The sequence below is a fragment of the Callionymus lyra genome, chromosome 17, assembly GCF_982586985.1.
Source record: "Callionymus lyra chromosome 17, fCalLyr1.hap1.1, whole genome shotgun sequence".
NCBI lineage: Eukaryota > Metazoa > Chordata > Actinopteri > Syngnathiformes > Callionymidae > Callionymus > Callionymus lyra.
Genome location: NC_141834.1, coordinates 14,016,165 through 14,032,560, shown reverse-complemented (window position 1 = coordinate 14,032,560; position 16,396 = coordinate 14,016,165). Strand labels below are relative to the sequence as shown.

The following is a 16,396-nucleotide window of genomic DNA, read 5'->3' as shown; positions in this document are numbered from 1 at the left end:
CTCTTTCCATCACTAACCCAGATGATTTGCCTGTCGCTTGACCCGATTTAACCCGGTCCATTATGACTCATTTGAATCAGGTCCACTGTGTGTGGGATTAAACCACACACAAATGTGGTTTATATTTTTGAGAAAGTTTACAGTTGTTTTCTGACACTGTCAGCATGTTTCATGAACTATTAGTCGTTTTATATTTTATATTATTTATATTTCAGTGCATAGGAAGCAAGCAACCTGTTGATTGTTCCACTTGTTTTGGGGGGGTTACTAACCAGCTAAGAAACAAAAAGAAATCATAAGCTTCAGTGACTATGAATGTGGGGACTATGAATGACCTCTGACCTTTATAGAAAGTAGCTAGCATACAACTGACTGGCATGGCGTCAAATATAAACAAGAGTAATTATATGAGTAGTAACTTATCTTTGGGGTCTAGAGTTGTGTATTTTTTTTTTTGTTTAACTCAACTGTGTCCTCGCTGTGAAGCCGTTCGGACTCTCGATGATTTTCCTGGCAGCAGATTCCCAAATGGCAGCTGGATTCCCGTAAATGGTGGGAAGAAGAGAAACAGGGAGGGGAGGGGTGGAGGAGGACGGGGTTTAAACCACGTGGTGAGGCTCTAACCGGAAGTAAGCGCTCGAAGCAAGATGTCTGCTCCCGACGAAGACACGTTTGCCGAGGAAGGAGGCGAGATGGACGAGATGGACGAGGCCGCCAGCGACGAGGACGAAGGAGTGGAGATGGAGGGGGACGGCGGGGAGGAGGAGAAGCAAGTTTACGTGCCGGGAATTCAGCCGCTTCAGCCCGGAGAGGAGCTGGAGATGGACCGCTCTGCCTACCGCGTGTACCACGAGTGTCAGACAGGCGAGTGACAACAACGCGCTCCTCGGGAGGAAAGAACCCGGATGTTGACCTGTTGACACTTTTGATGTTTCAGGTTCTCCGTGTCTGAGTTTTGACGTCATCAAAGATGGTGATGGAGACAAGAGGGAGCAACATCCTCTCTCCATGCTGCTGTGTGCAGGGACCCAGGCGGACTCTGCCATGGCTAACAGGTGTTTATTATTATTATATTATAACAAATGTATTACCCTATGAATAATAGTTTACTGCTGTGAAATGACACGAGTCATGCTTTTAATATAAAGCATAAATGAGTACCTATGGAATGTAAGTAAGTAGTTTTTATTTGTATAGCACTTTTCCAGACCAGGGTCACAAAGCGCTTAAACAATCAAAACAATATTCAATAAAGTATATATTTTAAAGATCAAGATAAAACCGATGACACAACAGGTGTTCCAGAAAATCAAGGAAAAGCCTGAACAAATAAAAACGTCTTAAGATGTTTCTTAAAGGAGTCAGTAGATCCATCAAACGCAAAAAGAGAGAGGAAGATCGTTCAAAGGTTAGGAGCAACAGCCATGAAGATTTTCTCTCCTCTGGTCCTGAACCGTGTGCGTGGAACCATCAGTAGAGCTGGATGTCATCAGTGAAAATGTGATAAGAAACATCAGGAAATCTCTGAATGATTTTACTGAGGGGAATCAAGTACAGCAAAAACAATAAAGGACCCAGAACAGAACCTTGATGGACTCCACACATCAGATCTGCCGATTCAGACCTCATTTGATTTGCAGATGCACTAAAACTGCGCCCAGTTGTTATGTCTTCAAATAAAGTTTTGAAGTCGCTACTAGCATTTTCAAAACAAAATGCACTTAAATTGTAAAATATATTTACCCTAAATTGAAAAAAAAAGACAACGTATAACAACGCGTGTAACAACATCACAAGACATGAAAGTGAAAATTTGGAACAAAGTGCAAAAAAACCCCCAGCATACAACTGATTTGATGGGAGAATAACCAAAGGATTTTCGATATATTGTTCACTTCTTTACACTCAATCTTTCAGACTTCTGGTGATGCGCATGCACAACCTTCATGGAACCAAGCAAGATAAAGAAGAGGATGAGGAGAGCAGCGATGAAGACAGTGAGGATGACGAAGAAGAAGAGGCAGAAAAAAAGCCTCAAATGGAACTGGCCATGATGCCTCACTACGGAGGCATCAACAGAGTCCGAGTATGTGCTTTAATGAAAATATCAAACTTCTTTTATTCCATCTTTGGTACCAACTCGTCGTTCTCTCACCTGTAGGTGACCGAGCGAGGCAATCAGTCTCTGGCTGCTGTTTGGTCGGAAAAAGGACAGGTAGAAATATTTGACCTCCGAACTCAGCTGGAAGCCATCCACAGTTCCGTTGCCATGGCAACTTTTGTTAAGCAACAGAAGGAAGCCAAGGCCCTCTTTAGCTTCTCGGGTCACATGACCGAAGGTTTCGCCATCGATTGGTCGCCTGTCGTACCTGGTAGGTGGTGATATTTTATTCAAGTTAAGTCTATTAAGTAAGGATGAATCCAACGCTATGATTCAACAGGTCGACTTGTCAGCGGAGATTGCAACAAGAACATCCACGTCTGGGAGCCACAGGAAGGCGGGACTTCGTGGAAGATCGACCAGCGGCCGTTCAGCTCGCATACCAAGTCTGTGGAGGATCTGCAGTGGTCGCCAACGGAAGCCACGGTGAGTTTCTTTATCTGCTCTTACTGGGAAATGAAAGTACTCGCTTAAATCGAAAGAGTTTTAAGAAGGTTATTGTGTCAACACGTGATCATATATTAAACAATATAATTATCGTTGTGACTCAAAAGCAAATGATATTGTTTATCAAGAGCTTAAGAGTTTTGCGTGGACGGAATCAGACTCATCTTGTTTGATCAGGATATCTAACCATGTTTACTTTTCCGCCGAAGGTTTTCGCCTCGTGCTCGGTGGACCAGTCCGTGCGCGTCTGGGATACCCGCGCCCCACCCAACTCCATGCTGTCGGTCGACGAGGCGCACACGTCCGACGTCAACGTGATCAGCTGGAACCGGAGCGAACCATTTCTTCTGTCGGGAGGGGACGACGGGCTTCTGAAGGTCTGGGACCTGCGGCAGTTTAAGGTGAGAAAACGACAGGAACGTACAATCGATTCTCGATACCAAGCGTTACACAAGAGCAATTCTAGTAATTGAAAGTGTAGCTTTTAGATTCTCCTGGAAGCGATCAAAGGTTTGACATTTATATTCTTGATAAAGTTGTTTTCCATGAGGCTTTTTTTCAAAAGTAAAGCTCTTGAGTGAAAATGTAGTCATAATTGATTATAATAATATGTGAGTTCATGGATGATTTTCAAATTGTTCTTTTAAAATGGGCCAATCATAGTAAAGTCAATACAAGTGAGACAAACAAATAAATAAAAAAACAAATTAAAGGAGAAAGTCAGACTATTTAATCCAGAAATAATGAATATCCTAAACTTTTTCAAGTGTGAGGAACCGAAACTGGAATCAGAATAGGAATCACTCAAACCTTAACCCTGACTGCATTTAGTGATGGGTATCAATACTTGAATTTTTATAACACGAACTGAAATAACCAGAACAAAAGCAACTGAATTTGGTTTCATTTTCCCCCAAATATTGATCTAGAACACCCCCTTACTAGTGAACTCATCACAGAGTACAAAGTAGAAGGTCAGGAAAACAATTTGCCTACAAATAGTTCTGCCAGAACACAGGTGTTTTGACACTTTCCAAATATGACACTTTTTCTTAGAAAAAAGTTTGTTCAGGTATATTGTGAGATAAGAACGAATAGAAACTTACAAAGTGTTCAACAAGTCTTGTAGAAAATACCTGTAAAATTGATGTAGCGCTCCCCTTACCAGGATAATGAGGGGAGGGCTTCCGGGTCCGTTAACGTAATTACTATATATAAATCCCCTTGAACCACTATAGGCAAATAATAATAAACACACACCACGCAAGGTTTAAATTCAAAACTTAGTTTTTAGTCAATAATAATAATAACAATTTGCAAATACACACATAAACCGGGATTAAAAAAAAGAACAAACTCAAATTCCCTAACAACCCGTATGTACATTTACAATTTAAACAATCAAGGGCCCACACTCACACACACACACACGCACACGGCCAGCTCTTTAAAGGTCCAGGGCGTCGCGGGTCTGAAATGTGGGGGGGCTCCGTAATCCAAACGAAAGTGTCCCTCCTTCCAGTGGAGTGGTATCAATATACAAAAAAACAGTACCTTTCAGCGTAGGTCTGGGCGGGGATTCGTCGGTGGGGCGCTCCAGCACCCGCCGCGCTTTCCGCAGGTGCGCTCCCGGACGGGTCGTTGACGGCCACCGCTCGGGTTCAACTGTGTGAGCGAACCCTCGTCCTCCGTCGGCTCACGTGTGGTGAGCTGACGATCTTTTGGAACTCCGCGTAACCTCTCCGGACTTCGTTTGGAAGTCCACGGCGCAAGTAACGGCCGCCCAGATTGTCGGGTTGACAATTCACGTTCGCCAACTTGTCCGTTCAGTTTCACCGTATTTCCCCTCTTGTCCAAAACCGCCCGACACACATCCACTCCAAAACTCTACCACCGGTATTCTGCCGGTGTTCCCTCGGCAGGGGCGGGTCTATAATCTGCGCCACCTGCGCGCACCGGTGCGCCATCAATTATTCTATTAACAAAAATCCACTCCCCACAAAAGTCGCAATATATGAATAAATATAACACATTCCAATAACACATTTTAACTCACAATTTGTACTTAAATGATCACAGTTAGAACATTATATTGATATATTCATTTTACTAATTATATTACTATTTAATGTTACATATTATATTATATATATATATATATATATTATTTATTTACTTTGACTGGGTTACATTGACTATTTGGAATATTTATTTATTATTTCCTTCAGTTTCAGTATGTTTCTTTTAAACAATCGCACCCTTTTGAATCACTTGCATTGTTCCACCTTAAACACACAATGAAGTTTTTATTTCTTGTCGTTTTCACTTTCACTCTGAGTGTCGGTGCCGAGAGACGTTGACGACCCGCTCCTGTGTTGGTGCCTCGCAGCCTCATCAGATCCCATTAAATTACTCATCAACGGCTTTTAATGACCGGTCGAGTCCAATTTATATCGGGTTGAGAGTTAGATTTCCTGGCACAACTCGGAGCCGTCAGTAACCCTTAACTTGCAACCATAGTTTGAAACACTGTCGACAGCTATTTAAAGGATTTAAGGTGATTGATTGGCTGGAAAAAGTGAAGAATATTTTAATTATTTATTATTGTTTTGGAAGGCAACTTAAATAAAACAAAATACAACTGGATTGTTTATGATATATTATCAAAGTGCTTAAGCCATTCAAAAAAAATGTGGCGTGATTATCACGTCAGTCATCGACTGGTGACCTTCGGTCGTTTGAACGTTGGACTCAAAACGGCGCTACAGCGACACCTGGCTGTGAGGGACCGTCATGCAGGTTCCTCCTAGAAAACAAGAGCAGGTCAGAACCTTCTAGAAATTCGATCCTCATGTTCACCAGGACTACAAATCCACCAAATGTGGTGATTTAATTCACGCTTGAAAATGATTAAGTTCAGAAAATAAATGCCTTTAGAGTGAAAATGAAACCATTATTAGCCCAGTTGAAAATAATTAAAAAAAAAAAAAACATTATTTGAAGGCAAAGGTGACAGAACGATAAAAATATGTTCTAAGAATTAAAGAAAATCTGGAAAAATAAATGTTCTTTTATATCTTATGAGGCCTGGATCTCATTAAGATGGATCAACTTTCATTATTCAAACTTCTCTGTGTGTATATGCTTAAATTTGTAATAAATAATATTATTAAATAATAATAATAAATAATAAATTTTTATTTTTATGAAAAATTGCTGTATTTGCTGAGGATAATTTGGAAAAAAAACAATTTATCAATAAATTTCTACCTTAAATGCACATTTATAATATTAAAACCTAATTCTATAAAGGGATTTTTTCTATATATATTTTTTATCTAAAAACAATATAAGCATGTCAAATTGTATAGGTACGATGTTTAAATACATTTGTGTGTTGAGGTAGAAATGAATTTAAAAGCAGTACCATGATTATTGAATCATCGTAAACGCAAGTTGATCATAATAATAATAATGATAATAAAAACATATCAATATTTTCCGTTGTATTCTTTACAAATGTGAGGCGGTGACTATTTTTTTTTTTTAAGTGGTTCTTTGAAAAGGGCGAGTTCTTCTGTTGGGGTTTGTCAAGTATGTACTTGGGATGATTGATTGATAGTAGTGCCTTTCGTTCACTGAACTACGTAGAAACACTCGGTCTAATAGTCATGAGCTGCTGCTGCACATATTTCGAGGCGTTTCAACAGCGTCTTTACAGGTTGGGTCAGAGTCTCGCTCACATCTCTATTGACTCGGCAGTCAGGGCGTGTAACATTACACCCTCAGATTAATCTAAACCCTTCATTTGCAGGAGACGTCATCCGAGTTTGACTGACGTACTTCAAATGACGAGAAGAACGTTGGCATCATGTTTTTGTATTCTTGTATCTGCAGGCTGGGAAACCCGTGGCCAACTTCAAGCAGCACAGCGCCCCCATCACCTCGGTGGAGTGGAACCCCGTGGACTCCAGCGTGTTCGCGGCGTCCGGCGCCGACGACGTGGTGAGCCAGTGGGATCTGTCGGTGGAGTCGTGCGACGTGGGCGCCAGGGTGGAGGCCACCAAGGACCTGCCGCCTCAGCTGCTCTTCCTGCACCAGGGCCAGTCGGAGATCAAGGAGCTCCACTGGCACCCCCAGCTCACCGGCATCATGATCTCCACCGCGCTGTCCGGCTTCAACGTGTTCAGGACAATATCAGTGTGAAGTCGCTACACTTGAACGTGTACAGAAATACATGTAAATAATATTTCCCCTCGGCTGTACCTGGACAAATATGGAGGCAATATTCTCTGCTCTATACAACTAGTTTTGTATTATTCCACACATGTCAAATATTGTCTATTTCTTGACAAATTATTTTGTTTTTCAACAAATTAAAATCCATTTTCCCCTTTTCAAATAGATTTATTTTTTACTAAAGGTGACTCTACACGTTTTTTCTATAACATTTACATTCTAAAACCAATATTAAAGAGAGGCTGTTTATATTGTTAATCAAGTTGCAGCTCTTACACAGACTTTGGAAAAGTGTGGTAAAATGCAGTCCTTTGACTTAATTTATGTGGCCCTGAAAAAGAAAGTTAAACTACAAAACTGATCATGAAAAAATAGTCTTTACAGCCATTTTTAAATGCATCATGTACTGGTTAAATTCCAAAAAACAACTAGGTTTAAGTTATTTAAAGTTAAAAAAAAAGGATAATTATCTTAATCTAAATATTTTCAGTGGTTTTATATCAAAGTAACCTGTGAATAATGTTTTTTTTTTGGGGGGGGGGGTTATGTTTAAATAAAATACAATATACAATGAATAATTGCATATTTTTTGTCCCTTTCTTTTTACTCTTATTTATCATTGCATTGGCTGAAATGTGTCCCAGCTAGCTAGGTTAAGAGGCTAGGGACAGGTCTCTAGTTCATCAAAGGGAACATATAACTACTGGCCTCAATGTTTTTGGACTGTGGGAGGAAACCAGTGTGTCAAAATAAAGTACTCCATCCATAAAAATAACTGAGGTTTCACGGACGATTTAAAGCCTGAATTATCCAAGAGGGCGACGAGAAAACTTCACTGAAGTCTGGTGAACAAAAGCTGGTCACTGTGAAAACCTAGTCTGTCTTGATGAGTGAACGTAAACAAAAGCGACCTCCCCGAGCTAACATCCCATAACTCCACCACTCTTCCCAAGGATTTATGACTAATCTATTTTTCGGTACATCCTGCTGCGTGACTGTGGTATGATCGAGCGGCTGCTCCAGGTCTCAGACAAGAACAGAAAAGTATCACATGCTTCTTTTTTTTTTCTTTTTTTTTCTCAAAGCTCAGAAATAAGCGATTCAGCTGATAATGGCGTGATCGGGTCAGCAGCCGTTATTCACAAGCATCTGGAATACATGTGTTGGAAGATTTCCACTTCTGCTGCTTCTGCATTTAACTATTTTATGTTTTCTTTTAAATTAACATCATTATGAACATTTTCATAATGAAAATCATACATAGTCATGTTTATTTTCCACCGAGATGGGAAATTTGAAATCTCTTAGACAAAATGTTGACAAAAATCTTAGTGAAGGCCAAACAAATACAGTATATTTTTGTTTTAAGATTATTTACTCATAATTCCATAATTATTTATATTTTTGGAACATTATTCTTGACTTTGAATATCTATCTTCAGTCTGTTTCTGTCATAATGATGGCAGACAGTGACTCAGTATCTGCCTCTTGGTCTTTAGTTTAAAAGCACATCTTAGAATGTTTGGTTAAATCTTTAAATACAGTAACCCCTAAACATGATGTTAACTTGATTTATAATATTTTAGTTTCATCTCTGTTTTGAAAATGTTTATTAATTTAAGTTGTATTAAATGTTGTACAAAGGCATATTTTCTACACTGATTTATATGAAGATATCCCAAAATATTAAAACTATTTTCACATAATAATTTGTAAATATATATATTTTATTATTTACAAAGTACATTTTTTGCCGGTAATGAACCAGATAAAATGTTCTGTGTATTAACTTCTAGAAAGAATAATCAACAAGTAACTGATTCAACTATTTATTTTAGATACGTAGAATTAAACCGTTTATTTTCTAAATAAATTCTCCTAAATATAATTGCAGTCACTCTGACAAAACAAATGACACCATGTATAAATATCTAACTTTTCTTTATTCATTATTTTTTTTGTATCTCATATCCAGTCGTGAGGGCTTTTGAAAACATGCATTACACAAAAATTGTATCTTTAATAAAAGGTTTTTTATTTTATTTTTTTCTTTCTGCACATAAAAACTTTCAATAATATTTATTTTATAAACACTAAAAACGTGTTTGAATATCCCAGTAATGTTTTATTTTCGCTGTCACTCTTAAACACATAAGTACATGTATCATACCATGTCTTGAACAGCATGACAGACCCAAAAACTGCACAAGAAAAAGAAGTGTCTTTCGATTGTCGTAACATTTCAAAGGGTTTTTCGTTGTTGTTTTTTTTTACAGCCCAGCAGCTGAAAATAATAGCTTTGGTACGAAAACATGCTAAATAACCAGGTTCTGCATCAAATCTCACATTGTCAGAGGTGGAATGTGAAAAGTTCACAGTCAAAGATGTGCTCGAGAAAACAAGAAGGCAGTAAACAAAAGTAAAGTAAGACATTGTTAGAGTTTTTTTTGTTTTTTTTAAGCATTTCTTTTCTCCCTTTAAGGCACCGTGAAGTCAACGTCCCAGAGCTGCTGTCGTGCACCCTTGAGTCAATAAACATCTTCAACTCGGCGTGAGTCGGTATTTAAACATCTCGGATAATAAAATAAAAAAAAAGTGCTACGAATCTTTCACTGTCAAAACAATGGCTGCTTGTGATCACGAGTCTTTGGATGATTCTCTCGAAGATTTAAAAAAAAAGTTCTCCAGCAACAGACGCTCACACTCATAGTTCCTTTGATTCCTATAAACCGATTTCATCGTCGAACTCGTCTTCGAACGTGTAGCCTCGCCCGACGCCCTCGTCCTCCTCGTCCTCCGTGTCGCTCTCGGAGTGGACGCTGTCCAGCCTCCTGTCCAGCGCCGTCACCCCTTCGTACTCCGAGCTGTGGGACGAGGCGGGACTGGGCGGGAGCTCCGGTCTGCCGAGCTCCGTCTCGCCCGGACCGACCGGACCCCTCTTCTTCTCCCCCTGGCCGAGGTCCTCCGGCTGATGATCGTCGTCTTGGAAGTCGAACTCCTGACCCTCGTCCTCCTCGGACGCCTGCCGGATGATCTCCTCCCGCTTGTCGCTGAACCTCACTTTCGGTCGCAGACCCTTGGGCTTGATGCCGTTCACATCTGGTACCCGGCCGACCCCCATCTGGCTCTCATCCGCAGAGTTCTTCCCATTCTGCATGCTAACCGACAACTCGGGGTTCTTCTTCTTCTTCTTCGCCTCCTCCTCCTCCGACGTCGTCGTCGTGCCTCGTTTGGTACCGAACACGTCGTCCTGAAGCCCCAGTCCGTCCATCACCCCGAGGACGTCGCCCAGCATGGAGGGCCCCAGATCCAGATCCAAGTCCAGGGTGAAGGACGACACCGACTCGAGGCGCTCGTCGAAGTCATTGAAGTCATCGTTCCTCTGTGCGTCCAGAGGTTCCGAAGGGTCCGTCGTGGATTCTGACGGGTCGGCGCTGGGGGGTGGGGGGCTGGGTCCCAGGGTGGCCAGGAAGGAGGTGTCGCCGAACGCGTCGCCCCCTCGCCCGATGTGCATGGTGTGGCGGAAGTCCCCCAGCGGGGCCGAGATCATGGTGGGGTCCAGGCGAGGGGCCCGGGTGGATTTGTGGTGGAGCGGCATGTCTGCAAGTGGACAAGCGGGTCAGAAAAAAAAATAAGCTTAAAAACAAAGTTCCCGGGTCAGGAGTCATGGTTGTGCAACACTGTGGGAAAAGCGTTGAGCGTCTGGTGTGACGGCCTTGCTGGGACTTGTACTTGAAACACACACATGCAACGCTAGCACATACTTTTCTCTACCCTCAGGGGTGTGTGTGTGTGTGTGTGTCTGTGGATGAACACAAGCAGGAGTGTAACTTTCCTGACCCAACATATCTGTAACTACTGTCAACTTGAAATGATAAAAAACACTCAAAATATTAACAAACTATCTGGTTTTATTTATATTAAGTGAGGAAAATCACGTGGTACAAACTCCAACGTAAGAAACCTGGTGGGTTAGTAGTACTAAAAAATAAAAGGGTTTATAAGTTAAACTAAACTATTAACTAACAATATAATCACATGACCTCAAAGAGATATTGATCAGTCGTTAAAAACGTTTGGATTCAGAAGCGAGAGTTTCTGTTGTTCAACGGCTCGACACCAAAACATCCCAGAGTTCTGAGAAAACTTACTTTTTTAAGATGATCTCAAACCTTCAGCTCCTCCTCGGTTCGGACGACTTCTCCCAATAGTTTAAAGGTGTTTTTTTTGTTGACTCCCTTCTCGACTTTCCCTCGCTTCTTTTTCCTCGCCGTCGCGTCAGTGTGAGAGACTTTTCTTTTTTCCACAGGGATGGGCAGGACGAGGAAGTGACGCGCGCTCCGGACATCTGGCGGCTCGCGCTGGAACACGCTGTCGCCCCACAGACACGTGAAAGCTGCTCTGATCCGTGGGGTAACAACAAGTTTTTTGGGGGGTGGAAGTAAATCTGTAGGAATATGAGAACAATATTTTTTTTTAAAGATCGTATATGTGTGAGGAATCCATTAGGTAAATGAGCCGATGACGTAATGACACCAACCTGTGGTGAGCTAATGTTATCAGTGACGTCAGAATATTTTATTTATTTATTTTATTTTAATGAAAAATGACAAATGTTAATAAAATAATAACTGAATACAATCATTTCTATATTGAAAAGCTTAATTTGATTTAAAAAGAAAAATGAATCCAATATTTACGAAACTGTTTTTTTACACGTTGAGTTTGACGTTACAATTCCAATAATTCAAAAATAAATTGTTTTGATAAAATTTAAATTAAATTATTAAATTAATTAAATACGTAGCCTTTTTAATTAATTAATTAGCTGTGTTTTTAAAGAGGCACATAAGAGTTTTATTTTCTAATTCCTAGGATTGAAAAATTCTAAATATTTTATCTAGTATTAGTAGCCTTGGAATTTTAATATAAAAATGTTGCTATGCCAAGAAGGCTAGACATTAATAATAATAATAATCATAACTTTAAAAAACTAAATGTTGAATAAATTAATCATATTTGATCATTTTCGATTTTTTATCAAATTCAATTATCAAAAAGACATATAACCCTTCAATATACTTTTTTTTTAATTCAATTATTAAATAAAAACTGATTCAACCTTTTAATATAGAAACTTTCAAGTTGAATTATTCAACAAAGAGAAAATTCGATGCTAAAAACCTATTAATACAGAAATGTGAAGTTTCATCATTTAAAATGGTACAAATTGTATAATGTTTATTTGGTTACTATCCTAAACGGAGAGGGTTGTATGTTTATTTCTACATATAGTTTCCAATAAATTATTTTTCACCATCTAGTTCCAACAGAATTAAGAGATATATAGGAGTGACCAATTTCTAAATAGCATTTAGGATTGTTGCATTTAGTTTATCTCTTATTTTTATATATTACATTTTGGTGTTCTTAACTTTTAGAGATTAATATACATGTTTCCATCTAAGTCTGTATGATATAATGATCCATATATAAGAAAATCCACATCAGATATCAAACCCCACTTCCGATCACTCATGAGTGCTGCAGATGACGTGATTTAACTCGGCATGATCTGAAAAGGGCAGTGTTGTAATCCAGGAATACTGGGAACAGGATTTGTGACAGTGTTTCCCTGTTGAATGCCTACCCCCCGCGCTCAGAGTCCAACTTCCTGTGCAGACCTGCCGGGTGAAGTGGAATACTTTTAAGGACACTCTTAACATGTTTAGGCCAGTTCTTAGCTTTGTTTACTTTAAATACTATCTTACCTTGGGATCTCATAGAATCAAGAACTCATTCTGAATCGTTTACAATCCTGTAATCACTGTTCCAAACTGTACACATCTCTGCGGTAGAGAGGTATAGTTGTGTTTTCATACATCACAAAAGAAAGTTTTAGATGAAAACATTCTTAATCCATAAACAGAAGCAGAAGCTTAATCTTGTGTTGTCTTTTTTACACAATTTGGGGATTACACTATTGACAGCAGAGTCAATGATTGGATTGTAAACAGATACAGATCATGATGAAGATTCTAGCCTGTGTTAAGTTGTATATTTTGTACATTCCTTTATTAATGATCTTTTCAACAGGGCTTGTGGTACGTATTTAATCTGAAAGGACCTTTAAATACAACTTTCTTTTTGTGAATATCACACACACCCAATGAGAACCCCTGATCTAAATGTGAAAGACACTAATCATTAACGTTCCTGAAGAATCCGTTGACAATAAAGGTTCAATTTTGTTACGGGTGTTTCTTGACCACACCTTTTATATCTCCTACTTCGGGTCTCTCTGGTAATTCCTGTTGAATGTTGGTGTTTTGAGAACTCAATGACTCTAACATGTAACATATAATGTAGCTTGTAAATCGACAAATACTACAGACGAGGAATCCTTGACAGGCTTCACTGGAAACACAGACAGTCGTCTCATTGAAGGAATGAAAACAATGTGGTCAGACTTCTTCAAGTGTGTAGAACTTATAATTTATATTGGAGTTAAAGAAGTTCTAAATCACAACATATTTGAAACATTATCACACACAAAAAGATGAATATGGACAGAATTGTATTTTGGGAAATCCACATCACCGTGCTTCCTGTCAGTGGGTTTAAAAAAAGAGAAGGCTTCCCACTAAACAGGTACTCAGACAATAGCACAGCGTAATGAGTCATTGTTTTTGAGGTCTTGTCACACATGCTCTACATATTTGTCTCATGATGCAACACACCAATAACAATGGCGCACACTTCGCCAACACATGTTCATTCAATATTTCTTCTGTGAGAAAGAAGGATTTTATGGGCTTTTGATTGTGGGACTTTTTTTTCCAGCAGGCATAGTAGCCAAGCTGTTGTTGGTAAAAAATATATGTTTAATTTTACTTTAATTTAATCAACTTAATCTAATTGTTTTCTAACATCTTAAGACGTTTCTATTTGTTCAGGCTTTTCCTTGATTTTCTGGAACTCCTGTGTTGTTCTCAGTATTATCTTGATCTTTAAAGTATATACTTTTTTGAGTATTGTTTTGATTGTTAAAGCGCTTTGTGACCCTGGTCTGGAAAAGCGCTATATAAATAAATATTACTTACTTACTTACTTACAATTCAGAGTTCAGGGGCAGGAGTGGAGTAAAAGTATCATGACGTTCTGTTCTATGTTAATCTTTGTATCCTTTGTCTTTGTATCCTTTGTCTTTGTTATTTTTATTTGATCAATGTTCTTGGTCTTTAGACTTTGTATCATCGTGTTCTTTGTCTTTATTTCTCTTTGTCCTAACCTATATAGGTTGAAGAGCCTGTAAGGGGAAACAGAAGAAGAAAAGAGATAAACCTCTCGAGATCTTTTTAAACTTCACAATATCTCTCTCGCCTTGTTCCCTAAGACGCAGGTAAGTAAGTAATTATTTATCGTATTCCAACAGTATTTAAGGCGTATTTATTATTTAACATTCTGACCTGCTCTAGTAGAAGAACTCACATTTCTCCGATTCTTAAAACTCTTCACTGGCTTCCAGTTTCTTTCAGGATCATCTTTAAAATTCTGGTTCTTACTTTCAGATCTATTCATGGTCAGACCTTCCATCAGTGATCTGATCCAGACTTAAACCCCAGCTCGGGCTCTGAGGTCTGTGGATCAGAATCAACTTATGGTTCCTGAACACGGTTCAGGACCAGAGGAGAGAAATCTTTTCAGGCTGTTGCTCCTAAGCTTTGGAACAATCTTCCTCTCCCTCTGTGTTTGATGATCTACTGACTCCTTCAAGAAATATCTTAAGACGTTTCTATTTGTTCAGGCTTTTCCTTGATTTTCTGGAACTCCTGTGTTGTTCTCAGTATTATCTTGATCTTTAAAGTATATACTTTTTTGAGTATTGTTTTGATTGTTAAAGCGTTTTGTGACCCTGGTCTGGAAAAGCGCTATATAAATAAATATTACTTACTTACTTACTTACTCAAACCATTGATATGCTAATTCCCCCTGGGTGGTGCATGGTGGGTGGGGGCGGTGGCTGGGGCTCAGTACGTGTGATGGGCGGGGCCTCGGCACCTTAGAGACCGTGGACTGCCCATCGAATACTGCTGGCCCCCCAAACTTCCCTCATGGGGAGGTGGGCTGCGGCTGTTGGGGACGGTCTACAGTTCAAAGACTGGGGGCCGTTCCCGGACGGCTGCGGCCCCACTGCCCCCGCCCTGCCCGCACAACCGTGGCCCCCCTGTGACCCGGGGGCCCTGGGCCGGTGCCTGGCCATTGCTTCCCCGGGCTCATGCGGTGGCACTCAACCCGGCTACTGGCCGTGTCCGCAGGGTATTGGGGGGGTTCCGCCGCCGCTGCTGTGGTGGTTCCCCATCTCCTTGACTCGGTCCCCTGCTATGGACTTGTTGGCGGCCTGACGGTCTGGGGGTCCTCCGTCGCCCGGCCTGGCCCCGGGGCCCTATCCCCTGACTGGTTCTTCTGGCTGCCCCTCTGCCCCGGTGCCTGCGCCTGGTGCCTCCCCCTCTCTGCTTCCTCGGTCGTCCTCGCCTGTGCCCGCCCTCTCGCGCCCCCGGTGGTGGTCCGCCTTCTCGCTGGTGTTTGGGGTCGGCTCTGGTGGTTATCTCGCCTGCCGGGTCCTGGTCGCCCGCGGGTTCCTGCCGCGGCTTGGGCCCCTGTGTCTGGATCTGCTGTGCTAGGTATGTGCCCTCTGGCCTGGCTATTTCAACCCCTCCCCTCTATATACCTTCACCCGTCACCGGAGTCTGTATACCTGTGTATTGTCTACATTTGTCCCAAACCCACACCTTTTTATTTCTCTCCCGGAGCCCCAGGGATCCACCTCCAGAGCTGCTGCTGATCCAGGGATCCACCTCCAGAGCTGTTGCTGATCCAGGGATCCACCTACAGAGCAGCTGCTGATCCAGGATCTTCACCACGTCATCAGATCCCAAGTTCTCTCCAGCACCCCCATGGACCCTCCTACACTCTCCTCTTTTCTCTCACTATTTCCTCCCTCACTCCTCTCCTTATCCATCTGTCTACCTCCCCATCCTTCCTCCCAGCCGGTCAAAGCGGCAGGCCGTCAACAATGAGTCGGGTTCCGCTCGAGGTTTCTGCTTCTAAAAGGAAGTTTTTCCTCGCCATTGCTCACTGTACAGTGTTTTGTTTCTTGCTCTTTGTTGAATTGCTGAATCTATTTTTCCTTAATCAACTGTAGTCTTATTTCAACTGTATAGTGTCTTGAGATAACTTTGTTATGATATGACACTTTAAATAAAATTGAATTGAATTGAATTGAATTTGATTTTTTGATTGAGAATTATATTAACTTTTATCCACTCAAATCCTTTTGCTAATTCACAGACTACATAGCTTTACAGCACCATCTGCTGGCTTTGATGTTGACAAGTACGGAGGAAAAAAGTCCATTGCCTTCTCGGCCACCGTACATATAGAATTCCAAGGCAATCGTTCTATGGATGTTTTAAAATTGTATTATTTTTGTCATTAATACATTATGTGAATGACATTTCTTAAAATGAATTAAACATACTCATTGA

General features: G+C 40.7%; 2 protein-coding genes and 1 long non-coding RNA gene across 3 annotated transcripts; 2 read left to right on the top strand and 1 right to left on the bottom strand.

Moving 5' to 3' along the window:
* Window positions 1-457: 457 nt before the first annotated feature.
* grwd1 (glutamate-rich WD repeat containing 1) lies at window positions 458-7,010 on the top strand. The gene is made up of 7 exons (XM_087778982.1): window positions 458-864; window positions 938-1,055; window positions 1,918-2,086; window positions 2,162-2,372; window positions 2,442-2,587; window positions 2,818-3,009; window positions 6,506-7,010. Exons 1-7 carry the CDS (start codon window positions 648-650, stop codon window positions 6,812-6,814), a joined length of 1,362 nt encoding a protein of 453 aa, XP_087635108.1. The 5' UTR covers window positions 458-647; the 3' UTR covers window positions 6,815-7,010.
* A 1,762-nt stretch (window positions 7,011-8,772) lies between these two features.
* On the bottom strand, window positions 8,773-11,178 carry cdc42ep5 (CDC42 effector protein (Rho GTPase binding) 5). Its single transcript, XM_087778981.1, has 2 exons — window positions 11,000-11,178; window positions 8,773-10,448 (listed from the first exon to the last, which is right to left on the bottom strand). The coding sequence occupies exon 2, from the start codon at window positions 10,444-10,446 to the stop codon at window positions 9,571-9,573; it is 876 nt and encodes a 291-aa protein (XP_087635107.1). The 5' UTR covers window positions 10,447-10,448; window positions 11,000-11,178; the 3' UTR covers window positions 8,773-9,570.
* A 2,844-nt stretch (window positions 11,179-14,022) lies between these two features.
* LOC148062616 (uncharacterized) lies at window positions 14,023-16,130 on the top strand. The gene is made up of 2 exons (XR_015709208.1): window positions 14,023-14,250; window positions 15,662-16,130. It is a non-coding gene; the product is annotated as an uncharacterized LOC148062616 (long non-coding RNA).
* Window positions 16,131-16,396: the final 266 nt, after the last annotated feature.